The sequence below is a fragment of the Lactuca saligna genome, chromosome 4 (assembly GCF_052625555.1).
Source record: "Lactuca saligna cultivar CGN05327 chromosome 4, ASM5262555v1, whole genome shotgun sequence".
Taxonomy (NCBI): Eukaryota; Viridiplantae; Streptophyta; class Magnoliopsida; order Asterales; family Asteraceae; genus Lactuca; species Lactuca saligna.
Window position 1 is genome coordinate 20,573,310 of NC_136420.1, and position 27,376 is coordinate 20,600,685.

At 32.9% G+C, this 27,376-nt stretch overlaps 1 protein-coding gene and 1 long non-coding RNA gene across 25 annotated transcripts; both read right to left on the bottom strand.

The window, feature by feature from the left end:
• Positions 1–5,415: 5,415 nt before the first annotated feature.
• On the bottom strand, positions 5,416–8,160 carry LOC145039354 (uncharacterized). Its single transcript, XM_078987423.1, has one exon. It carries the CDS (start codon positions 8,158–8,160, stop codon positions 5,416–5,418), a length of 2,745 nt encoding a protein of 914 aa, XP_078843549.1.
• Positions 8,161–13,963: 5,803 nt separating this feature from the next.
• On the bottom strand, positions 13,964–27,075 carry LOC145041365 (uncharacterized). 24 transcript variants are annotated; one of them, XR_013680138.1, is made up of 16 exons: positions 26,764–27,075; positions 26,187–26,238; positions 26,012–26,085; positions 25,851–25,952; positions 25,230–25,330; positions 25,071–25,139; positions 24,887–24,989; positions 24,362–24,811; positions 23,865–23,970; positions 22,901–23,005; positions 20,239–21,767; positions 19,431–19,736; positions 18,711–18,765; positions 17,700–17,765; positions 16,658–16,735; positions 13,964–16,569 (listed from the first exon to the last, which is right to left on the bottom strand). It is a non-coding gene; the product is annotated as an uncharacterized LOC145041365 (long non-coding RNA). The 24 variants fall into 24 exon arrangements; XR_013680137.1 differs by having other exon boundaries at positions 20,239–21,147; positions 21,551–21,596; positions 21,677–21,767; positions 24,887–25,330; XR_013680136.1 differs by having other exon boundaries at positions 24,887–25,139; positions 25,851–25,936.
• Between the last annotated feature and the right edge of the window lie 301 nt (positions 27,076–27,376).

The window sequence follows — 27,376 nt, forward strand, 5'->3', positions numbered from 1 at the left end:
TTGTACTAATAATAGACTTAGTGCTAATAAATACCTATGATGTCTTACTTTGAAAAATAAATAAAGATTAAGTATAATGTTATAATTGGTAACCGTGGTTAAACAAGTTTAGGTTCTAAATTCGAATGTATTTAAACTACAGTGTCTTACAAGAGTGGATTTTGAAAATATAATGTTACGATTTGAAGTATAATGTTGCATGCAATTGGTTAGACTTTGATAGTAAACTATAATTGGTATCCAAAACCAAACATGTTTAGTTTTTCAAAGTACAGTGTCTTCATAGTAAACAATGTCTTCATAATCATGGTTTAGATTATGAAAGTATAATGGTTTAATAAAAGGTTTTATAGCTTAGCATCAAAATTACATTCAACTAGAAATTAGAAATTAAATACATAAATTAAGCTTTACTTACAATCTTCAAGAGGAATCAATCTATATGTTAATAAGTGTGTGGCAGGCAGATTATGTGACCTTAATAATAACTTGTAATGACAATCACAATGTTGTTGTTAGCCAGCCAACAATTACAATAAGATTAAAATCAAGTAAAAATGCTGATAGACAATCAATACATGATTGAACCTCATAAACAAACCAACTGCAACTACAATATGTTAGACCTAACACATTCAAACCAAATGACTAATCCAAGTTTTTGACCAACGTTATTTTGCTAGTAAAATGCAAATCAATGGAAGAGAAATGAGAAAAAAAACATTAATTGCAATTTCTTTCTTTACTAATAATGATATCTTTCAAGAATTACTTAATTAATTATTAATTTCTTACATCTTCCCTATCAATAATGAAAACTGGCCAGAAGTAAGGTTAGGGGCGCCTACATGACCAGAGTGAGAGAGGACAACTCTCCATCATTCCATTACTCAACAAACGAAGCACCTAAAAATATAGGGTTTGGTTTAAACACAAGACATAGAAATGTAAATTTGTTAGAGTATAAAGGTTCTAATCAGCAAAAAAAAAAACTAAACTAATATCATCAGAAAGAATGAAACGAAATCCATACTTTCTTAATATAATTGGTTTGGCTAAAAGGTAACATCAATAAGATGCTTGTTCAAGCATCACAGCTGAACGAAGAGGTTCCTGCAAAAAAAAAAAATCGTTTGCAAATTATTCAAAAGAATTGAAGTGAAAATTATGTTAAATGACCAAAACAACCTTCAATGACTTTTTTTTATAAAATAATATGTATTTACTGGAAAAGATTTTACTCATAAGACAACTAGTAAACACTAGTTATATAAACATCAAACGCATATACTCTAATTTCATAAACATTAAAAGAAAAAGTAATATGCCATTAAAAAGGAAGACAAATAACTAATTAATAATATAACAATTGATTATAAATATCTACATTTATAGAGTTGTTTATTAAGATAAATTAGAGGTGAGAATAAAAAAGAAGATGCAAGATTCGAAAAACAATATTTGGGGTGTAAGGACAAATTTTGACATTTTTAATGAAGAAATAAACAAAGGAATTCCAATTCTTGAGTAATTATTCTTTGATCACAAATTTTGGGGGAGTTTATTGGAATCCAATTCCATCCATTTTGTCAACCGAGTGTGTAACTTAAGGAATCTTCCATTCTGATTCCTTCAGATTTCTATAGAACCCATGAACAACAGAAAAGGTAGGAAAGAAAACCAACATGCTGATTGAGAAAAGTTAAAAAGTTTATATTTACGGATAGTTACTCTATTATATAGCCTTAAATAAAATTGTTTTTTTTTTTCAGAAAGAACCTCACCCACATCCACTTTGCTGAGCAAAAAGCCAAGATGCTGACCAGAAGAAGCATTAGAGATCTATCAAAAAATTCCATGTCATTTAAGTTTCACTTTATGAAAAAGATGGAAACAAATTGTATCACATGAAATGCACTAACATTCAATTCCCATGGATTTGGTTCATGATCAGAAGCAGGGGTAACTGATCCATGTTAAAAAGATCCACAAACTTATTGATAGGATCTGTTTCATTTGAAAAAAAAAACAACCAAATGGTTTGTGCACATTAATTGTAATTAAAGCCATGTAATTTAAATGGGAGAATGAGCAACAATGCACTTTAAAAACTTACATGTAATAGATGATCAAAGGCTTCTAAGTTGGAACCATGTTGATTCAAAATTAGGTTGAGAAGCTGCAGTGGCAAGTAACTAAAAATAATTTTAAAATGATAACATTTAAACTCTTAGAATTGTGGGTAAATTGGCTCTAAGTACAAGTCTGAATCCTCATTGTTTCTTGCATCAGCAATAACCAGTTTTAAATCAAACAACTAATACTACATGGCTAAATTGGCTAGTAAACAAGTTACTTAATAGGAAAGCATTGTAACATGTGATGAATGTTGTGAACAAGTAAACAAATAAATTTATACATCAACATTTGGTTTTCGAACATATGATGCATACAACATTTGCAATTTGAAGCCTATAAACAATATGGAAAAGCTTTTCATTATTACCCTATTAAGACATTTTGCATGTATATTAATATTAAGTAATAAACAAAGTACAGTTTGGTCTCTTAATCTTCAGAAAATTATGTACCATGAGGAATCAATCTATGTGTTTGATAAGTGTGGCAGATTATGTGACCCTTATAATAAATAACTCGTGATGACAATGTTGTTGTTAACCATAAATGGTTATTCACAAAAAGATATTTGAGTAAGACATTTGTGATCTGATCTGATAAAATTGGTTATTCATAACAACACATTCTGATTTCTGAAACAAGCGTACCAGACACGCTAAATCAGATTTTACAGAGAAAAAAATCAATAAAAAGATCAACAAAACTACAGAAAAAGTATGTGGTTTCCTTATGTCTTTAAATTACAATAAAATTTGTGCAATTAGAAAACTAGAGTTTATTGAAAAAAATAAAACACAAATATGCTTCGGTTTTTCTCTTATACATACATACAGAGGAGATTACAGCATCTGAAATACAAAAAACCCTAGAGAACTAAAATAAAAGGGAAAAGAGAAAAATGATATGAATGAAAACTTACACATAACTTGTTAGGATTACCGACATGGTTGTGAGTGTCCTACGGAGGGTGGGGGTGCTTGTGTCTCCGGTGAGCTGATATACAGAGGTCGCGAAGAGTCGTCTCCGACGATGTTTGGAGAGCGAAGCGGGATGTCACGGGACAACACAATCACCGTGTGCCACTTAGTGTAACTTCGACTAAGTCAGGATACGACGCTTCCTTTGGATGTATAAACGACTAAGTAAGCAAGAGAATAAAGGCTTCGAAGTTTCTACAAACGAAAGAAGACTTCTATTATAGAGTACAAGAGAATATAAGAGAACTTCCAATGGTTTGGAGCAAATGAGCTCCTCCCTATTTATACTTGTCCTTCCCCCTCTTGGGAAGTTTCTAGATATTACTACATTATTCCTATGTTCTTGACTAATCTAGAAAATTCTACCAGGTTACATATATTTACAAGTCTTCATGATATGTTCTAAATCATTCTTTGATGTCCTAGAGAAATCTAGGACATTCCATGCTCTAATGTGTTATATTTGTAAGTTCTCCCATTTTCTTGAGTACTCCGGAAGAGTCTAGAATCTTGATCGTGACACCCTCCCCTACTTAAGCTCTTGACGACCTCGTCAAGTCTTAGATATGTACTCATCGATCTTGCTTCGGAACTGCCACAGATCTTGTTCTCGTTCCCAACTGGACTCGCTATCGGGTAGTCCCTTCCATCGAACATAATATTCTGTCCAATTGGGTAAGCCTCGTTTACGAACTGTTCTATCTGCTAGGATTTCATCCACCTCCTTGTCATATGAGACCACGTTTGCTACTGGGGCACGATGTGATTTGCTCCTCGATGGATCTTCTTCATCGCGGTTGTAAGTTTTGAGAAGACTTACATGGAATACGGGATGGATTTTTAAGTAGGATGGTAATTCTAGCTTGTATGATCGGGTCCCAACCTTTTCAAGAACTTTGTATGGCCCCTCGTATCTTCGTGTTAAGCCTTTGTGTACCTTTCGGGTGGATTTGAACATCCTTTGTGGGAGTTTTACCATCACCTCGTCCCCTACTATGAACTCTCTTGGTTGCCTCTTTTCGTCCGCCCATTTCTTCATTCGCTTGGCTGCCTTGTGTAAGTAAGACTTTGCTATGTCGAGTTCCTCGTCCCATTCTTTGACAAACTTGTACGCAGGTGGGCTTGATCCTTTGTAACCGTTTGTTAGTTCTTGGGGCGTCAATGGTTGTTGGCATGTTACAATCTCGAAAGGACTCTTCCCCGTAGCCTCACTCTATTGTAAGTTATATGAAAATTGGGCCACATCAATTAGCTTGGCCCAATCCCGATGGTTTGCACTGACAAAGTGCCTCAAATAAATCTCGAGCAAGTGATTTACCCTTTCAGTTTGGCCATCAGTTTGAGGGTGGAAACTAGTCGAGAAGTGGAGTTTTGATCCCATTAGCTTAAATAGCTCCCTCCAAAACTTCCCTGTAAAGCGAGGATCTCTATCACTTATAATGCTTCGAGGAAGTCCTCAATACTTCACGACATGCTTGAAGAATAGTCGCCCTACTTCTTCAGCTGTGCAATCCCGAGGGGCTGGAATAAACGTTCCATATTTGGAAAATCGATCTACAATCACCATTATTGATCCGCACCCGGATGTTGGTAATGCTGAAATAAAATCCATCGATATGCTTTCCCATGGTCTTTCGGGGATCGGTAGTGGTTCCAATAATCCCGCCGGTTTGGCCTGTTCGACTTTATCTTGTTGACAAATAAGGCAAGTCCTCACATAGGCGTCTATGTCACTTCGCATATTGGGCCAATAATAGGATCGTTCTATAATTGCTTTCGTACGATGAGTACCTGGATGTCCAGCCCATTTGGAATCATGACATTCCTTTAGGATTTCTCTTCTCAAGTTGTTCCATCTTGGGACATACATTCGATTGCCGACCGTGAATAATAATTCGCCTTCGACCCAAAATTTTCTGGTCTTGCCTTCTCTTGCCATTTCCATTAAGTTCTTCGTTAACGGATCTTGATTTAGCCCTTCCTTGATCCGGTCAGCAAAATCGCATGTTACTCGAGAGAGGGTTGCTAGTTCGGCCTTTCGACTCAGGGCATCCGCAATTACATTGGTTTTTCCCGGCTTATATTCCATGATATAATCGAATTCTGCTAAGAAATCTTGCCAACGAGCTTGCTTAGGACTTATCTTCTTCTGATTTTGGAAGTAACTAGTCGCCACATTGTCGGTTTGGATAACGAACCGGCTCCCAAGCAAATAATGTCTCCATACTCGAAGGCAATGTACAATTGCTGTCATTTCTTTGTCGTGTACCGGGTATCTTCGTTCTGTCTCGTTTAGTTTTCAACTTTCATACGCCACAGGGTGGTTGTCCTGTATTAATACTCCTCCGATGGTAAAGTCAGAAGCATCAGTTTGTACCTGGAATTGTTTGGAATAATCTGGTAGCTTCAAGATTGGTTCTTCCATGACAACGTTCTTCAGGTCATCGAAGGTCTTTTGACACTTTTCCATCCACTGCCAAGTCGCCTTTTTCTTTAGGAGCTCCGTCAGCGGTGTAGCTCTGGCCGAGTAGCTGGGTATGAACCTTCGATAATAATTAATTAAGCCTAGGAACGAGCGTAGTTCGGTTACGTTCTTTGGTGCCTCCCATTCTTTTATAGCACGTACTTTGTCTTTGTCCATATGGATTTTTCCACCCATAATTTTATGCCCTAGAAACGATACTTCAGTTTGGGCAAAGGAACACTTCTCTGCTTTCACATATAGTTGGTTTTCTTTAAGTATTTTGAAAACCGATCGTAGGTGTTCGACGTGTTCTTCGAGTGACTCCGAGTACACTACAATATCGTCCAAATATACCACCACAAGTTTATCCAAGAACGGGTGGAATATTTTATTCATCAAGGTGCAAAATGTGGCAGGTGTGTTGGTTAACCCAAAGGGCATTACTAAAAACTCAAAAGAGCCATACCTCGTTACGCACGTTGTCTTTGGTTCGTCTCCTGCTGCTATACGCACTTGCCAATATCCCGATCGCAAATCCAGCTTTGAAAACCATCGTGCCTTCACTAGTCGATCAAACAGATCAACAACCAAGGGTATGGGGTACTTGTTCTTCACCGTCACTTTATTTAGTGCTCGATAATCGATGCACATTCTCAAGCTACCATCGTGTTTCTTTTGGAATAGTACTGGTGCACCAAATGGGGCTTTGGAAGGTCTAATGAACCCAGCATCCAGTAACTCTTTCAACTGTCGCCTTAGTTCTTCCAACTCCGGTGGAGCCATTCTATACGGACACATTGCTGGTGGCTTGGCTCCGGGTTCAAGCTCTATTTCGTGATCTACCTCCCTTCTTGGTGGTAACTTCTTTGGCAACTCTGGTGGCATTACGTCTTTGAATTCTTCTAGTACCTTCTTGATTTCTTTAGTAACTTCTGACTTGGAGAGTTCAGTTTCTTCTTTTAAGGTAGCTAAGTATGTCACCTCTCTCTTCTTTAGTCCCTTGTTGAGTTGTATGGCTGATAAGATACGGGACTCTGTTTTGTTTCTTTCCACGGGTACGATGTGTATCGTTGAATCTTTGGTGATACGCATGGTTTGATTTTCGAACGAGAAAGGGCGTACCTGGTCAAAGAACTCCATCCCCAAGACCATGTGATAATCATCCATGGGAACTACGGTTAGATCGATAGGGCCCTTCCATCCTCCGATCTCGACAATTACTCTATAAGCGACTCCAAGGATAGGTTCGGAAGGAGAGTTGACAGCTTTCAACCAGCCTATTTCTTTTGTGTATTGAACGTTCATCTTTTCAGCTTCGTTTTTAGAAAGGAAATTATGGGACGCACCTGTGTCTATTAGGGCTTTAGTGACTTTGTTGTTTATGTCAACTTTCACAAACATGAGTCCTTTTTCTTTCATCGTGCGGCCGTCTTCTTTTGCCACCGAATTAAGGAGTCGCATGGAGCCTAGTTGTGCCTCGTCTCTTCCTTCCTTTTCTTCTTCGAAAACCATCGCGTTGAAACTTTTCTTTTTGAGACAATCTCTGATTAGATGAGGGCCGTCACATAAATAGCACTTGACTTCCTTTCGAGGACCTACTTCAATCGCCTTCCCTTTGAAGGTTGTCGATCTTGCAGTGGGTTTATCGTCCTTTTGTAACGGCCTTGTCGTTGGTCTTTCTCCCCCACTAGGTTTCCTAGCCGGGGTATCTCTTCGGAAGTCCATAAGGTCTTCCGCTACTACTATAGCTTCGTCCATGTCTTGGACGTTTCTCCTCTTGAGCTCGTCATAAGCCCAAGATTGTAGTCCATCTTGGAAATAAAATAACTTATCTTTTTCTTGTAAATCGGGCAACTCCAACATCAAGGCGGTAAATTCTGCCACGTAATCTTTAATAGACCCGACATGTTTCAATCCTCGTAGCTTCTTCATGGCCACGTCTTCAGCATTATGGGGACATAATTGTTTCTTGAGTTGTCTCTTAAACTCATCCCACGTGTCTATGACATACAAGCCCTTTTCCATGTCACCATGCTTCCGCCTCCACCATAGTGCCGCATTTTCACTCAAGTATAGAACAGCTGTGTCTATTTTGTACTTGTCTTCTTTTACTCCGAAGGTATTGAAATAACATTCTAGGGACCAGAAAAATTCTTCGAGTAGTTTAGGATCACGTTTACCTCCATATTTCGAGGGCTTAGGTGCTTCTGTGTGTGGCGTCATCTTCGTGACAGATCCTCCGGCGATCGTTGCTTTGCATAGCTTCACTTCATCTTCTAAAGAGCTTATCTTTTCGCGAAACTCATTCCGCAAGGTGTTGACAAGTCCAAGGACTTCTTCCTTGATGACACCGATGGTCTCCTTCAATCCATCGCTTGTGTCACTTATCTCCGCAACGAACTGATCGACGGTATCCTTCCATTCAAGGATCTCCCCGACGTTGATCTCCGTCCTTGTAAGCTTGGTTTCTAGGCTTGCCAAGGCATCTATCGATTGGTCCCTCTTCTTGGACTTTCTTCCTCTTTCTTCGACAACAGGGGGTAGGTTTGCTACTTCGCTACTTCCTGCTTCTGTAGTCATGATCTGTTGCTTGTACGAACCAGGCTCTGATACCACGTGTCACGGGACAACACAATCACCGTGTGCCACTTAGTGTAACTTCGACTAAGTCAGGCTACGACGCTTCCTTTGGATGTATAAACGACTAAGTAAGCAAGAGAATAAAGGCTTCGAAATTTCTACAAACGAAAGAAGACTTCTATTATAGAGTACAAGAGAATACAAGAGAACTTCCAATGGTTTGGAGCAAATGAGCTCCTCCCTATTTATACTTGTCCTTCCCCCTCTTGGGAAGTTTCTAGATATTACTACATTATTCCTATGTTCTTGACTAATCTAGAAAATTCTACCAGGTTACATATATTTACAAGTCTTCATGATATGTTCTAAATCATTCTTTGATGTCCTAGAGAAATCTAGGACGTTCCATGCTCTATCGTGTTATATTTGTAAGTTCTCCCATTTTCTTGAGTACTCCGGAAGAGTCTAGAATCTTGATCGTGACAGGGATGAGTGAAGTGAAGAAGGAAGAGTATATTTTATGCGCCAATACACCGACCTAAACCTTTTGGCTTCCCAATTCCAATGGTTATTTATAAAACCTTTCCAAAATTAAAACCATTCTCACTTAGCAGGTCGCCGGATCGTGAGTTTTGTAAAATGAGTACTAAACTGCAAATTTGGTCCGTTAGAAAAAAGTTGAATGGAGTAAAAAAAATTAATTAAACTTTGATAGATTTGGTCCATAAATAATTTGAAATTATTTTTTTTTATCTTTTTCATTTGTTTTTTTATTTTCTCTATTAATTTCAATATTATAATATTTAGAAAAAATAAAAAATAAAATCTTACTTTACCTGCCCCTCCCCCACCCCTGCTTTCACACAGACAGTTATGAAAATACATGTTGGCAATTAGCACATGTTGTCAATGTGAGTCCTTTTGTCGTAATATGCGAGAAGAATAATTGCTTTTGTCGTATTAGAATAATATCTTACAATAATAGATTATAATAATGTAAGTTTGTCGTATCTTGCAATAATAGATTGTAATAATGTAAGTTTGATAGTTGCTGACTGAGAAAGTCTGATTGAGAAAGGTCTATCTGAGTAATAAGTTTTGACTGAGTAAAAAACTATGCTGTTTGATCATATACTAGTTGTGAAACCCGTATATTATACGGGTTCATTAAAACAAAATGTTAAATACAAATAATTAAACGTAAAATTTGAAATAAGTAAAACTTATGAGAAAAAAAAAACATGCAAAAAAATAAATTAAATTTATGTGTTTAGTTGTCAGACCCGTGTAATAAACATGTTAGTTATAACAATATGTTAAATACGAAGGTTTAAACTGTAATTTATTTAAAATTGAAATTGAAGTTTGAAATTTAAAATTTAAAATTAATATAGTTATTATGGTATCTTTTATTTATAGAAACTAAATTAATCATATATTGAAAAATAAAAAATAGAATAAATGACAAATGGAAAATAAATATCTCAAAATTATGACAAAATGACATGTGGCATAATGCATTAGAGAATGACATGTGGCAAAATTATTTTCATTTATTAGGAAGGATCTGATTCAATGTGTTGACTGATGCAAAATGATCATTTTACCCTGATGCTCTTTATAATAATAATAATAATAATAATAATAATGTATACAGAAACTTCCAGTATAATAGACATTAAATATACTATTTTAGAGATTAAAACACAAAAAACCCTTTAACATGTTGGTAAACATCATTATATGTATTGGGGAGACCCGAGTTCAATTCTTGCAACCTTCCATTTCACTTGTTTTTATCCAAGACCAAAGGTATTATTGTAAAGTTTTGCTTTCTTTCTCAGTCAGCCTCCTGCCAACTCCTTTCTAAGTCAGACATTTCTTACCGAGTCAGATGTAGGGATAAGCAAAAACAAAACCGATATAACCGAAACCGAAAAACCGAAACCAAAGCAATAACCGACGGTTTAGGTTTGAATTTTACAAAAACCGAAAAATAATGGTTTTGTTCGGTTTTGACGTATAAAACCGCCCATAAAAACCGAACCGACCCACACATATATTATTTATATTATGATTTAAACTTTTATTTTTAGACTTTATACTTTATCTCTTTAATACTTTATGTTTATTTTCAACAAACTATTAATGGTGTTAAACTTTGATCTTTTGAACACTTTCATGCTTTTATAATACTAGAATTCGTACTCTTTATTTTATTATATTTAAAGTAAATACAATAGTATTTATCGCAACGTATTTTCACTAGGTTTGAACCCAAAATCTAGAAAAAAAACAGGAGCTCATAAACCCACGGTTTAAAACCGAAAACCCATAAACCTAACCCGGAAAACCGAAAAACCGACCCATGCAAAAACCGAACCTATAGGGGTTTAAAAACCGAAAAACCGACTTTCTACGGTTTGGTTTGGTTTTAGCCAAAAACTAACCCAAACCAACTGATGCTCATCCCTAGTTAGATGACCAAAGTTGGATTATCAAACACATTTTTTATGAGTCTTTGGGTGTCAATGTTGTCCTCATTTACGTCCACACAACAAACACAAAATGGACTTTGATTCTACACCATCGATGCTTGGATCGACAAACTAAACACATTTATATTGTCCTCTATGTTCGATTCAATGAACAATCATTTATCTTCACTAAATCTGCATCCTCACTGGAAAACTCTTTGCTCCTAGAACTACATTACGCATCATATCCCATTCCACCATCTGACGTCGTTGACGCACCTTTCTCCACTCCTCTTGATCCACTTTTCGAACCATCCCCTAACATCACATCCACCTCACCATCGCCTACTACTTCCCTACCACCGCTCACCCCTACACTACCTAAAATATATGTTCGACGCTCACACTTAAACAATAATCCTACTACTACTACCGACTTCGAGCGTTACTCTCATCCTCAAACCAATACTACAACCACTACACTCAAACATCACCCACCTCTTCCTCATCTTTAGATCTTATTCCAACCTCATAAACAACCTATCCTTCATACTTAAGATCCCATCCAAAACCTACTATGAAATATAATGCCTCCTCCTTCCATACTCATGCCACCACCCCTAAATGGCATCAAGCCATGGCTGAAGAGTATGCAACACTGTTACGGAATAGCACATGGTCACTCGTTCCTTGTGTCTCAAACACTAATGTGCTTGACTGTCAATGGGTTTATAAGGTGAAATGTGATCCTAATGGAAAAGGTTTTCACCAACAACAATGGGTAGATTATCATGAGACTTTTAGTCCTATTGTGAAATTTACAACAATTCGCCTTATTCTCTCCCTAGCTATTACATAAAATTGGCAATTACGATAGCTTAATGTTCAAAATGCATTCCTCCATGGTGACCTATGAGAGACGGTATATTTACAGCAACCACATGGTTTTATGGATCCATAAAAACCAGATCACGTGTGCCTTTTACACAAGTCGTTATATGGTTTAAAACGGATCCATCACTCTTCTGGTGAGTAATCAAGTGGTTCAAAGTTTGGGACATTCATTTCTCATTTAAGATATGGGTCGACTCTCCTATATTCTAGGGATCGAAATCATTCCATGTGGAAAGGACATAATTTTGTCACAACAGAAGTATATGTTGGAGTTACTTGAATGTGCAAATTTATCCAAAGCCAACCCTATGCACACACCGATTTCCACTAATGCTAATCTTTTCCTTGGTGACAGTCATCCACTTGATGACCCAATTCAATATTGTTAAATAAGTTCAATATCATCAAATAGTAGGTGCATTTCGGTATGTCACCTTGTCTCAACCTGATATTGCATATGTTGTTAAACAAAGCATGTCAATTCATGCACTCACATACTGTTAATCACTTGTCAACCATTAAGCGGATCCCGAGGTACTTAAAAGGAGCATCAATGTTTAGCATGCTAATTCATCATGACCCTAGAACTACACTTCATGCTTACATTGATTATGTTTCCAATAACCTGTGCGCTTTTTCTGACGGATTGGCCTGGTTATCTGGACGACTTTCAATCCACGGTGGGATATGCTATATATATATATATATATATATATATATATATATATATATATATATATATAATAAGGTTATTTATGATTTATTAATATATTACAAGTATAACATATTAATATGAAATCGTATTATTTAATTAGTATTGATCAAGAATTAATTTGAAATTAATTTTGTGATCAAAAGAGACTAATAGGTTAAAACAAATTTAGATTTTTAAGTTTCAAAGTCTTAATAGGTTAAACTTTTAAAATGCAATGTCTTTATAGGCTACATATTGAGACTATAATGCTAAAATTAAAATAATAATGCTATAATTACTTAGATTTCCAAGCACATTGTCTTAATATGAAAAAAAAAAAAAAAAAGTAACAGAAAAAAAATTGAAAGCGCAATGTTACAATTGATAACCAAAATCAAACATGTGAGAAAATATTTTAACAGGTTTATAAAGTACAATGTTATAATTGTTTCGACTTTCAAAGTATAATGTGTAAGTATGTTAGATTTTCAAAGTGTATTGTCTTGTTAAGAAAAAAGTTGAAAGGTAAAATGTTTTCAAAGTGCATTGTCTTAATAAGAAAAAAAGTTAACAGTACAACATTTAAATTTTTGAATATAAAATACTATAAATGTTAACAGTACAAACAAGTTTAGATTTGAAAAATACAAGTCTTACTTGATTAATTTTTTAATATGTAACGTCTTAGAAGAAAAATAATTAAATGTGTAATGTTTTAATAGAAAAAGGAGTTGAAAGTACAATGTTGGATTTTGAAAGTACAATAACTTAATAGGAAAAATGGTATGATTCGTAGCCTAAATCAAACAAGTTTAGATAACCAATCTATAATGTCTAAATATGTAAGTTTTGAAAGCCTAATAACCATAAGGAATTGATGTCTTATTATGCAAAAATATGAAACCATAATTGGTTAGATTTCAAATAATAGTATCTTAATATGAAAACAATGCAAGTATAATGATATAATTGGTAACTAGAATAAAACAAGTTTAATATTTTAAAAGTAAAATGTCTTTGATCGATTAGATTTTCAAAGTGTAATGTCTTAATAGGAAAAAAAATTAAAAGTAAAAAGTCTTAATAGGTTAATATGAAATTTATAATGCTATAATTGGTTAAAGATTATCATAGTATAATTTCATAATATTGGAAAACCAGAAGTATTGTGCCTTGATTGTTAAAATTTCAATGCACAATTTTTACTATAAATGACTTAAAATCATAATATGAATAAAACTTCAATGCAAAATGGTCATGTTGAAATATCTAAAAATATTTGTGTTGTTAAAGCTAACGTCCCATGGAAACATGAAATGAGTACCAAAGTTTCAAAAAATATTCTTTTTTAGAGAATCTGTTATGGGATTATTAGGATATAGTTATGTTCCTCGAACATGCAAATGGAAAATGGTCATTATCATAAATTTAACAAATGGGCTTGCTAAAGTTGAGAACAAGAGACCAAACACAATATTTTCAAACAATGAAATGAGTATCATATTTTGAAAAAAGATTTTATTTTGAAAGCCTATGGAAAGAAACAGAAACTTTGTTGCAATTTCATCATGCTCCTCGAAAATGGAAATGAAAGAGACAAAGATGCTAGGGACAAAATAGTCATTTTCATAAACTTAAATTATGTGAACTTTTAACATAAAAATAGATTGAATTACTCGCTAAATAAAAGCATTTTTATCAAGTCAAACATACACAAATCCAAAAAATATAAGACATCATTATCCACGCAACACTTTATCAATGCAATACATATTGAAAAAAAAAAAGGTTATGTGCCTCATATATGGAACAATACACAGTCTCATAGAAGCTATCTTTCCAAAATTTAGTTAGATATGCAAAGATTCAAGAACCTGGGTGGATATCCATTGAGGAAAAAGGTGGACTAAAAACTAATGAATTAATTTGATAGAATACTTATTTTCTTTCCATTTTACATAAACATAATAAAATGAATTTCATTCCTATGGAATTTGTTCCATTTTAATATATGTAATATTTTAAAGCATGCCATAAAAAATTTATTACCTCTTCATATCGACCACTTGTTTTTAACATTTCGATCTACCAAGGACCACACCATTTCCTGAAGTAATAAATAAGCAAGGAAAGGAGGGGTACTTTTGGAAATACACAAACAGGGTCATAGACTCATAGCTATCTGCATACTTCCATGCTTTGTCATCATATAATCAGTGGATAGAATGTGGTAATTTGATAAAGCAAGTTCATAATTTCATAATATGAAGGCATAAATACCCTTATTTGAGATTCAATGATAACACCCTTATTAGTTATTTGATTATATCCATTGGAACTAATAACTTACCTTGTTATTTCCCACAATTTCCTTAAAAATTTAACATAAGTTTTGAGGCTTGTTGTTATCATAACCAATTTGGTGATATGATATCCATCATCATTGGTGAAGAAACTTGTTGCATCATCTCTGCCTCTCTTTCTGCCATTATTAAAAAAAATTAATATTTTTAATCTGAAAACAAACACACAAAACACTACATGACTAAATTTAAATCAATGAAGCTTTATAGTAATTACAAAATGATGGTTACCTTCTTGGATCCCTTCCAGAAGAAGATGTTAAGAATTAGGATGATGGTTACCTTCCCATAAGAGATACGAAGAATTTGAGAGTGTATTTACTACTCACCAACACATGAGAACTATAATTACTCAAAGCCTATTAAAAACTAAAAAATTGATTGATAATGAAATTAACTCTTTTTTATAAATATAGGTGGTTCGAGGTCATGGAAATTAACTCTCTTATGAACGTTTTGTGGAAACTAAAAACCAAAAACTGAACTACAATGATATTATTGGGAATATATTTTCTTAAAGTAGGTAGGATACATGAGATTCTTTTTTGACTTAAGTATACCAACTTACCAAAGCTTTAAATTTCCGGAATCACGTCTTCTGTGAAACGAAAGCCCAACATGCATAGTAAGATACCATTTGATATTTTGAGCATGTCAACTTACACAGACAGTATCTCATGAACGCTTTTGATCAATCATTTGGCAAAATACAAAATGAGTATAAAAAAATTGATTATTATGCCTTAATGAGAGATAGCCTTGATTAGTGCACACCTTTCAACGGGAGTCGTGTTGATTGTGAAACTTGATTCGGTTGTTCATGCCACAACGTTACACGACTTTTAGTGTAAACTTAAAAGATGAAGGCAGAAATAAAATGTTTTGTAACAATTACCGAATCCAAATAATACTAAATTGTGGAACTTAGTTTGGTTCTTAGAATAGACTTAGTGCTAATAAATGTGTATGATGTCTTAATATGAAGGGATAATGACTTAAAAAGGTAATGACGTTTCAAAAATGTACAAAAAAGACCATTATCTTTTTTTCTTATTACATAAAATACCATTAATGTATATTTTTTGTACACAAAATACCAACGAAGTACACATGTGTTCAAATAAAACCTTATGGTAACCCGTTACCTCAGGTAAACAAAAAAATGACTTAAAAGGTAACAAAGTTTCCAAAATGTTCAAAAAATATCATTATTTTTTTAGTAAAAAAAATACCTTTGAAGTATATTATTTGTACATAAAATACCAACAAAGTACATATTTTAGTACAAAAATACCATTGAAATTTCTAAAAAGTTAAAAAAAAAAAACCATTGTTTTTTCAGAGCACATTTTATTAACTCCGTTGTTTCCATTTTCCGGATTATATAAAACATGGTCATCGGAGATTAGTCACCGTCGTACTAGTTCACACCAGTTGTGTACTCTTTTTCATTCGATCACTCGATCAGTTTGTGTCTAAATCCATATTTAGGAATGCTCATGACATAACGTCACACTCGTTTCTCCTTTATGTTTCTCTTATGTCACAAGACTAATGAACGGTTAACCATGATGTATAATATGTGCATATATATAACGTATATATGTTTTAGGTTTGAGGCATAAATGTGATCAGGAAGCAAGAATGTTTACCTAAGGTTATTACCCACTTACTTCTCTTGTTACCATAAGAACGATTGAGTGTAGGAATGTAAGAGATTTGCACAATTGTCTTATTTGAAAATCTTCTCCTATTAAACTAATTTCATCCAGAGTTTTTAGAAAGCGAACTACATACTCGCATTGAATCCTAGATCTGACATGCCATATTTATATTTTTATTCACAAAAGAGAATTGATTATTACCTCATATGAGATACAAAAGTAAATACCATGTCGCATTTCCCTTCCCTCTTTATATTGACCAGTTGTTTCTAATACTTTAACCCACCAAATACCACACCATGTGGCATTTCCCTTCCCTGATGTCTCAAATTGCCAAAAGAAAGTAAACTTTTTAGATAAATAAAAAACTTGACTAAATAACATATATAAAATGTAAATAATTACCAGGCATACTAAATAAGTGTTGATAGCATTTTCCATGCAATATTCAGAATCTTTTTAAGAGAATAAGCACATCCTTTCCTAAAGATAATAAATAACCAAAAGTTTTAGAAACAGAGGGGTATTTCTGGAAATACACAAACAGGGTCGTAGACTCATCGTAGCTATAGCTATATGTAAAGCTGTATATTGTTTCCATGCTTTGTCTGCTTGTAATCAATGGATTGAAGGCAATAGTTTGATAAAGCAAAGTTAAACTTTTAAAATGCAATGTCTTTATATTGAGACTATAATGCCACAATTGAAATAATAATGCTATAATTGCTTAGATTTTCCAAGTACATTGTCTTAATATGAAAAAAAAAAGTAACAGAAAAGTAAATTGAAAGTACAATTTTACAAGTACGGACCAAAATCAAACATATGAGAAAATATTTTAACAGGTTGGATTTATTAAGTATTATGTTATAATTGTTTCGATTTTCAAAGTATAATGTCTAAGTATTTCAAAGTGTAATGTCTTGCTAAGAAAAAAGTTGAAAGGCGGAATGTGGAATGTGTTCAAAGTGCATTGTCTTAATAAGAAAAAAAGTTAACAGTACAATGTTTAAAATTTTGAATATAAAATACTATAAATGTTAACAGTACAAACAAGTTTAGATTTGAAAAATACAAGTCTTACTAGGTTGGTTTTTTAAAATGCAATGTCTTAGAATGAAAATAGTTAAATGTGTAATGTCTTAATAGAAAAAACAGTTGAAAGTACAATGTTGGATTTTGAAAGTACAATAACTTAATAAGAAAAATAGTTGTAAAAAAATGAACTACAATGGTATGATTTGTAGCCTAAATCAAACAAGTTTAGATAACCAAAGTAGAATGTCTGAATAGGTTAGTTTTGAAAGAGAAATTTGGCAAGCAAAAAAGAACATGTATTGACTTGTGGGTAAATGTGGTTTTTATGAATTAGGGAAATTATGAAGTAACATACACAAACAAAATTATTAAGATTTTACAATCATTGTTTGGAGTCGAATATAAAAACCTTTTTGATTGCAGAAAAACCAACTCCATTTTGCTTCCCATATGCTCCCAGCGTTACTGTTAAACACTATAAAGATTGAAGAAGGTGAATAATTTAAGCAAAAAGGGTAAAAAAACATGAAAAACGAAAAAATTATTGTAAAACACCATAGGTTATTTTCTTGAAAAACAATATTACTGAAATGCAATCAGGTTTAGATGGGATAAGGAATCATAACAAAGGAAATTGTTAGGACATGCTATAGATGACAAATTGGAAGCAAAGACTAAAATAGGATTCTCATATCAAATTGGGCTAAGTAATCACAAAACCAAATGGAAATTGGCAAAGGGCATAAAAATCAAATAATAAAAAGGAGTCAGAAGCAAAGACTAAAATACGATTTTCATATCAATGTAACCTAACCAAGCATCATAACATATTTAGAATTCTTGAAAACTTTGAGTGGGTATGACGAATGAAAGAATGTAAAAGTCCATTCGATTAAAGATTCCCCTGGTAGGGAGGGATAAGTAATCAGAAAACCAAATGGAAATAGGCAAAGGGCATCAAAACTAAATAATAAAAAGGAATCACAAGGAAAGACTACAATTGATGTATTGGTCTTTTAGAAGTCGTCTGTTCCAATTTATACAAAGAGCAATCAAAATCGAAATACACAACCAAAATAGGAATAAAAAAATAATTTTGGGACTTTTTTTTACTGTGAATTGTGATAGATGGCAGCATAAAAAGACAATTATCTTCCTACCCATTTGAAATAATGACAAGTGCTCAAAAATATAATTAATTTTATCAAAATATTGTCATTTCATATGGGTAGGAAGATATGTAGGAAAAAAAGGTAGGAGAATATTTATTTTCTCCAAAAAGGATTATGTGAGAAGGGTTATAGATCAGCAGGTGCAAATTTTAAAAAGTGGCTAATAAGGGACGAAAATTGCCAAAATATAAAAAATTATGTGGCATGTCATATATTAATAATCAGCAAAATACGGTTTAGTTATTTACCTTGGCATCGTATATAGTCATTTAGCTTTTTCTCCAGATTTCTAGTTGCTCTTGACTGCTGGGAAATAACCACAAATTAGTAATTGAAATACATAAATTAAGATAGTTATGGAAGCTTTTACAATCTTCACAAATTAATATAAAATAAAATGTGGCAGATTATATGACCCTAATAATAACCCGTGATGACAGTGTTGTTGCTAATCAACCAATATTACAAGAAGATTTTAAAAAGTTAATAGATAGTCAATACATGATATAACCTCCTCATAAAGAAACCAACAAACTAGGATATGTTAAAAAGCCTAACACATTCAAACCAAATGACTTATCCAAGATTTTGACCAGAGTTATTTTGTTAGTAATATCCAAATCAATGAAAGAGAAACAAGAAAGGAATTTTGTAAGTACGATGCAATTATGTTGTTATTATGGGTTACACATAACTACCATAAGTAAAATATAAAGTATATATTGCGTACATTGGTAAAAAGAATGAAGTATGTTGCTATTTCTTGATATTTACCGTGTAAAAAAATAAAAAAACAAATGTGTTACCTCTTCAACCCCAAAAGGATGCTGTTGTGGCTTTCATAATTTAGCAAGTTGCCAAAAATAGATGAAAAATAGTAACTTTTTCATGACAATTATACGAGACAAAGCCTAATTATTTTTGGTAAAAAAGTAGCTTTTGTTAATTTATTTTCTGATATAAATTACCTCAAGAGGGTCAGAGGGTACTCAGGGACTCTTTGGGAACTATTTGGTGGTCTTTGGAAGCCCAATAATTTCTCCTCCTTGACTTTGACTTTGACCATCTACAAGGCCTCTGCCTGCTGCCCGAATGATTGTCTTCTGGAGTAGTATCTTCTGATTGTTATCAAAGGGAGAGCCTCTGAATGAAGATGAAGGTGTTCCATTTGAAAGAGAGAGATGTTTGTTGGAAGCTCCAATGAAGACAAAGTTCTTTGAAGAGGATCTTGAATGTTGTTCACATGAAATACATTCGTGTCTTCTTCTGAGGATCTGAAACAAAAACAAGAATAATTTTTAAGCATATCAGATATCAGATGCAACTTTTTTTTTATGGAAAGATATGATTTTTTTTGGGGTGTTAATTATGGAAATGAGATAGATGAAGAACACAAAGGAAAAATGATTCATGTTGAAATATTTAATACCTGTGTTGCTAAAGTTGACGACCCATGAAATGAGTACCAAAATTTCAAAAAATATTCTTTTTTGGAGAATCTTTTCTGGGATTATTAGGACATAGTTATGCTCCTTAAACACGGAAATGGAAGAGATGAAGACATTGGCAAAATGGTCTTTATAATAAATTTAACATATGGGCTGCTAAGGTTGAGAACAAGAGACCAAACACATTATTATCAAACAATGAAATGAGTACCATATTTTCAAAGAAAACACTATTTTTAAAGATTTAAGGTTTAGTTATGCTCCTTCAACATATATGACAATAGTTTTTAAGGAAAGAGAGAAATTTTGTTGAAATTTCATTATGCACCTTGAAAATGGAATAGAAAGAGACGAAGATGACAGGGACAAAATCGTCATTTTCATAAATTTAACATCTAGGTGATGACCCAGGTACCAAAAGCGGTTGAGAAATCATGAAATAAGGACCAAAACTGCAAAAAGACTCCCTTTTGGATTGGACCTAAACAATGCATACCAAAAGCAGACGAGAAGAGAGTAAGTATTATATCATCATCATACAAATATTTGCACTTCATCTTTGTAGCAGCCGCCTTGGAACACACACCCTCGTGGCATGAGGGGATGGTGAATGTTGATCATTGGATCATCGGATGTATAGCTCATCTCAAGGACATTCACAAGCTTTACTTCTGAAACATGTGTGCTATATATACATCTTAAACGCAAAAAATGTACTTTCATGTACTACAGCATAGCATAGAAGATGCATTCTTGCCTGAAAGATAATTTTGTACCCTTGTTCTACCACTAACTACCACAACAACAAAATATGTGGCTATGGTAATGAAATGTAGAGGCCAGAGGGTTTACATTAAGAGTGTATATATGAATATGAAATCTATACTTGATAAAAAAAAAAAAACATGCAACAACAATAATGTACATTGATTTAGGAATGTTATCAAGATACCAAGAAATTTTCATTGCTATGATTGGATATATTTTTAAAACTATGATATCCTAACAAGAAAGATTACAAGTACAACGCTATAACTGCATAGAATAGAGTTTTCATAATGTAACGCCCTTATAAGAAAAAGAAAAGGTTGAAAATACAATGATGTAATAACAGAAAGAAATGGAAGTTCGATGCTATATAGAAAACCAACCACAAGTAGGGTTAGGGGGCCTACATGACCCATGACGACATCCATCCTTCTCATTCACACAAGTAAATTTTTTGAGATAAAATGTCCTAATAAGAAAAAGAAAAAAAATGAAGTACGATGCTATAAAAGGGTAGGTTATTCAAAGTAAAATGTCACAATAAGAAAATGTTAAAATTTGACTCAATTTTTTAAGCAGGATACCCTAATAAGAAAAAGATGAAAGTACAATGCTATAAACATCTATAAAAAGTATAATGTCCTAATAAGAAAATAGTAAAAGTAGGATGCTATATAATTTAGTAAATTTTTTGAACTTTTAAAGTACAATGTCTTGATAAAAAAAAGTTGATAGAAAGAAATGACCTATGTAGGATGCATAAAACTCAAATAAATGAAAGTAAGTTATTACTTATATCTTTTGAAGTATGGAACAAAATCTAAAAGGCGCCTTCCCTCTCTTGTGCTGAAGAAGGTTTTGAAAATTGTTACCTTTAATTTAAATAATGCTTTTTGCCTCTTCACTGCAATCATAACACTGCAATAACCAACCACACACACACACACACATAATTGAGTATCAATGATTGAAAAATACATAAAATATCTCATTTATACCCCAGCCATCATATGCTATGTTATATAATTGTGTAACTCAGTAGGTTGAACTCAGTTCTGCCATGTCATCCAACAATTTCAAGCTGTTGACCTACACCAATGAAAATATAGCAAGTAAGCCAAAAAGAAAGAGTTGTTTTGTCATGAACTTGATTTTCTTTGGAAAGGTACAAAACCAACATGCAAGGAGAAATTAGTATACAAATGACATACATGCCTTGGCATAAGTCATCCATTTGTATCTTTAAAGAAATGCAGATAAAATTTTTAAGTACTTGTTTTGTACACAATCCGCCTTAAAATATAATAAACTACTTAACATTGACCAACTAAATTGCACTTGGCATATGATGTTTTCTCAAATTCATCAGAGTAATCTCCCTGTGCCAATTCGAAAATGTTCATGAAATACCCTTGTCCACCATAAAAAATCAAAAATAACCTGTTAGCATTTCTTCAAGTTAAAGATTGTTGTTTTTGGATGAAAAACTATAAATACATTGCTATAAGTAAATAATAATGTATTTTGTACATATCGGTAAAAGATGGCAGAGTATGTTGTTGTTTCCCACAACTTTCCATCAAAAAATTTAGCATACGTTTTAAGGCTTGTTGTTATCATAATCAATTTGGGTGATATATATATATATATATATATATATATATTTATTTATCATTGGTAAAGACACTTGTTGCACCATCTGATATGTCTCTCTTGTTGCCATTATTCAGTAATAATAATAATAATAATGATAATAATAATAATAATAATAATAATAATAATAATAATAATAATAATCTGAAAATGAACACAGAAACATCACATGACTAAATTTAAATCAATGAAGCTTCATAGTTCATACATAGACCCCAGCTTCTCTAATTTTCAAAAAGGAAAATATATGTTGGCCTTTAAACATGATCTGATCAGATGCAAAGCTATGAGAGGTTATACTTGGATCCCTTCCAGATAATGTTAAAATGAATATCACCCAAGTATATATTTCATTCACTTAACTATTTTTTTAAGTGAGCTTTATTTCACAGTTTTATAGAAAAAAAAAAATATGACATAATGGTAACTAAATTACACCAAACATGAATAATTAATGCAACTAAGTACATGTTAAATAAGACAAACACTATTTAGCCCCAATCCTCTAATAAATACTAATCCTAATGATAATATGAATTAAAAATGGAGATAAGTAAAAAAATATTTACCTGTTTACATAATATCCTTATGGTGTGTAGACAACAGTGCCAAAAAACCCAAGATAATACTACTCCATATACAGTTCTAAAGTCAATGTAAAATGCTTCTCTTTCCTGAAACAAACCAACCTTCATTGCGTCTTCCATTCCAAAATCAAGAAAAGGTTGTAATACAAGAACAACAAATATAAACAAGCTTCAAATGATAAGGCAGAAAAATAAAACAAATTCTACATTAATTATAAAGTCAAAGTAGTTGGCATCAAAGCAATCAATCAGATTTAAAGAATTGGATTAATTTAAGGCAACAACAGCCTTATTGTTGGGGTTGACTATGTTATGATCCCACATGCAGATAGATTTTTCATTCGTTTAGGGTTTCAATTAAACAATCAATACCCTCTAATAAGTGAAGCACAAAAGCATTAAAGCATCATAAGCGACTAATTTGTCAACTGCTACTATTAGAAGGGATAAAATAATATATTATTAGTAAGAGAATTTTTGTAACAGAAAGATAATTATCAAGGAAAGTATAACAAATATCATTTTGGATATGCAGTTAGGTTTTACCAGATGGCCATATGTAATCAGGAACTTGATGCAATCAAAGGATTCATGATATTCAATAAAACCCAAACAGTGAAACACCCTAAGGGTGTTTTTGGTTGTGGAAAATATTTTTCCAAAAAAAAAACAGAAATTTTAAAAATGCGTTTGGTTCATCCAAAGTTTTCTAAGAAAATAAAAAAATTTAGTTTTCCAAATTTCTAAGATGGAAAATGAAAACTCCACCGGTTTCAATCAAACGTGTTTTCTAAAATTTTCATTGAAAACTGAAAATGAAAACTCAATTTTATTTTCTACAAAAATGAAACAATTTTCCACAACCAAACACAAACCTTAACCTTTGTCGAACACCAAGAGGATTAAAGAATTAAAACACCCACTGCATTCAACGATTGAAAAATACCTCATTAATTTAAACCCCACCCATCATATGCCTTGTTATATAATCGTGTAACTTAGTAGGTTGAACTCAGTTCTGCCATGTCATCCAACAATTTCAAGCTGTTGACCTACACCAATGAAAATATAGCAAGTAAGCCAAAAAGAAAGAGATGTTTTGTCATGAACTTGATTTTCTTTGGAAAGGTACAAAACCAACATGCAAGGAGAAATTAGTATACAAGTGACATACATGCCTTGGATAAGTCATCCATTTGTATCTTTACAAAAATGCAGATAAATAAATAATAAAGTATTTGTTTTGTACCCAATCTGCCTTAAAAAATAATAAACTACTCAATATACTCTCCTCCAATGATAACTCCATCTACTTGTAATCTCGGAACGTTTTAGATGCATACATATTGTGGAAGCAAATTAGCGATGTGTTTTTTTTTCCAAATATATACAACTTCAGTGAATAAAGTATTTAATGATAAACTATGAATAAGAATAACTTACAAAGGCACATAAACTCAAGAATGTATATGATTGATGATAGTTCTCTCACAATTATAGAGGTGAGAGTCTCTCCAAGGTTCATAAGAACAATAACATATTCTCGATAAACAGCCCTACACTGCAAACAAGCTTAAATACACTCCTAAGGGACCACTGGGACCACAACCCAGCTGGCAGAATTCCCCACGATTACAGCAGTAGAACAAAATTAGTGTTAAGGTCATAACCACCTGAAGGAATAACAGAAACAAAAGGGATAAAGTAAAAAGGGAAAACAGACACTTCACCACACTCCCATGCTGCTTTATTATTTATTGACCTTTCTACCCCTCCTGCTGTAAACTAGAAGTTCTTGAGGCTTATCATATTAGTACACAAAATTATGATGTAAATTGTAAGGTAACAGCAAAAAGATGCTTGTTCAAGCATCACAGCTGAACAAAGAGGTTCCTGCAAAAAAAATTGAAGTTTTTCACAAAATTCACATATTTATATTTTTATTCACAAAAGAGAATTGATTATTACCTTCAACACCAACACCCTTTTTATATTCACCACGTGTTTTTAACATTTGAACCCACCAAAGACCACACCATGTGACATTTCCCTTCCCTGATGTCTCAATTTGCTAATTGAAAGTACGCTTTTTAGATAAATAAAAATTTTGATTATATAATAAATATGAACTGTAAAGAACTACTAGGCGTACTAAATAAGTGCTGAAGGCATTTTCCATGCAATATTTTGCATCTTTTTAAGAAAATAAGCACATCATTTGCTGAGGATAATAAATAAGCACAATTTTCAGGAATAGAAGGGTATTTTTGGAAATACACAAACAGGGTCATAGACTCATAGTTATAGCTACCTGTACATCATTTCCATGCTTTATCAGCTTGTAATTAGTGGATTGAAGGCAGTAATTTGATAAAGCAAGGTATTTGAGATTCAATGGACCTAAATGTGTACCTTTAAACATTAAAAGAAAAACTAAATAAGAACATCGAAAACATCAAGTGTTTTATAGTATTAAGGGTAAAAACATACATGTTAACACTTTGATTCTTGGGAGTATCTTCTTTTCCTTTTCTAAACCACAAGTTTTGTATTTGGTTTCTGGAACCTTTTCTTATTGCAGAGTAATGAATGGAATTTGTAAAAGGAATTGGAATTAAGGATAGCAAGTAATCTCGGAATAGTGGAAGGGAATTTGCGGTTCTCAAAATATTTTTGAAATGAATGAAATTTATCAAAGGAATTGGAATCTGTCGTATGTATGGTTGAAAAGAAATGGAAAGGATTTCAATTCCATTCATGTTTTGTTTTGTGTTTGGTTTGTAAATCTATCAAGAGAATTGAAGTGAAAATTATGTTAAATGACAAAAACACCCTTTAGTGACTTTTTTTTTAGATCAATAGAACTGCTATTATAACTAAATCCATGTAATTTAAATGGGAGAATGAGCAACAATGCAATTTAAAAACTTACATGTAATAGATGATCAAAAGATACATTGCATACAAATTCTTTAATGAAAAACTGGAATCATGTTGGTACAAAATCAGGTTGAGAAGCTGCAGGGGCAAGTAACTAAAAATAATTTTAAAATGATAAAATCTAAACTGTTAAAGTTGTGTGTAAAAACTTACAGATATGTATAGTTTCTACTTCTATGTATAGGTGATGGATAGCTCTAAGTACAAGTCTGAATCGTCATTGTTTCCTGCATCAACAACAACCAGTCTGAATCTGAATCCTCATAAAAAAAAAAAGCATTGTATCATGTGATGAATGTTGTGAACAAGTAAACAAATAAATTTATACCTCAACATTTGGTTGTCAACATCTGATGCATACAACATTTGCAATTTGAAGCCTATAAACAATATGGAAAGGCTTTTTTTCATTATTACCCTATTAGACATTTTGTATGTATATTAATATTAAGTAATTAACATTGGGGATTCAATATGTGTTGATAAATGTGGCAGATTATGTGACCCTAATAACAACCGGTGATGACAATGTTGTTGTTAGCCATAATTTGTTATTCACAAAAAGAGATTTGAGAAAAACATTCGTGATCTGATCTGATCTGATCTGATAAAATTGGTTATTCATAAGAACAAATTCTGAAACAAGCGTACCAGACACGCTAAATCAGATTTTACAGAGAAAAAAATCAATAAAAAGATAGAGGAGAAAACCCTAACGAGACGATGAACAAAACTATGTAGTTTCCTTATGTTTTTAAGTTGCAATACAACTTGTGCAATTAGAAAGCCAGAGTTTATTGAAAAACAAAACGCAACTGCAGGAGATTACAACATCTGAAATAAAGAAAACCCTAGAGAACTAAAATAAAAGGGAAAAGAGAAAAATGATAAGAATGAAAACTTACAGATGACTTCTTAGGAATACCGACATGGTTGTGACTTATGAGTTGTGAGTGTCCTACGACGGGTGGGGGTGCTTGTGTCTCCGGTGATCTGAGTTACAGAGGTTGCGACGAGTCGTCTCCGACGGTGTTTGGAGAGCGGAGCGGGATGAGTGAAGTGAAGAAGGAAGAGTGGAGAACGTAACGTATATTTAATGCGCGGCAATACACCGACCCAAACCTTTTGGCTTCCCAATTCCAACGGTCTTTTATAAAACCTTTCCAAGATTAAAACCATTTACAGGTCTCCGGTGAGTTTTGTAAAATGCTGGTTGTTTCCCCCTAACTTCCATTCGTATTCCAAACAATTGACATAAATGGTCCCTTGAATATTAAAACTTGTTATTTATACTTTTATTAAATTTTATACATGTGCTTTTTTATAAAATATTATTAAACTTTATGTTAGTTTTTAACAAATAATATCAGAAGATCCCATCAAGCGTCATTTATAAACTGTTAGATGAAAATTTTGTTTATATTGATTTATTTAAAAAATGTAAGAATATAAATACAATGTTACATTCAAAAAGATTTCATTTTTAAAGATTTAGGGTTTAGTTATGCTCCTTCAAAA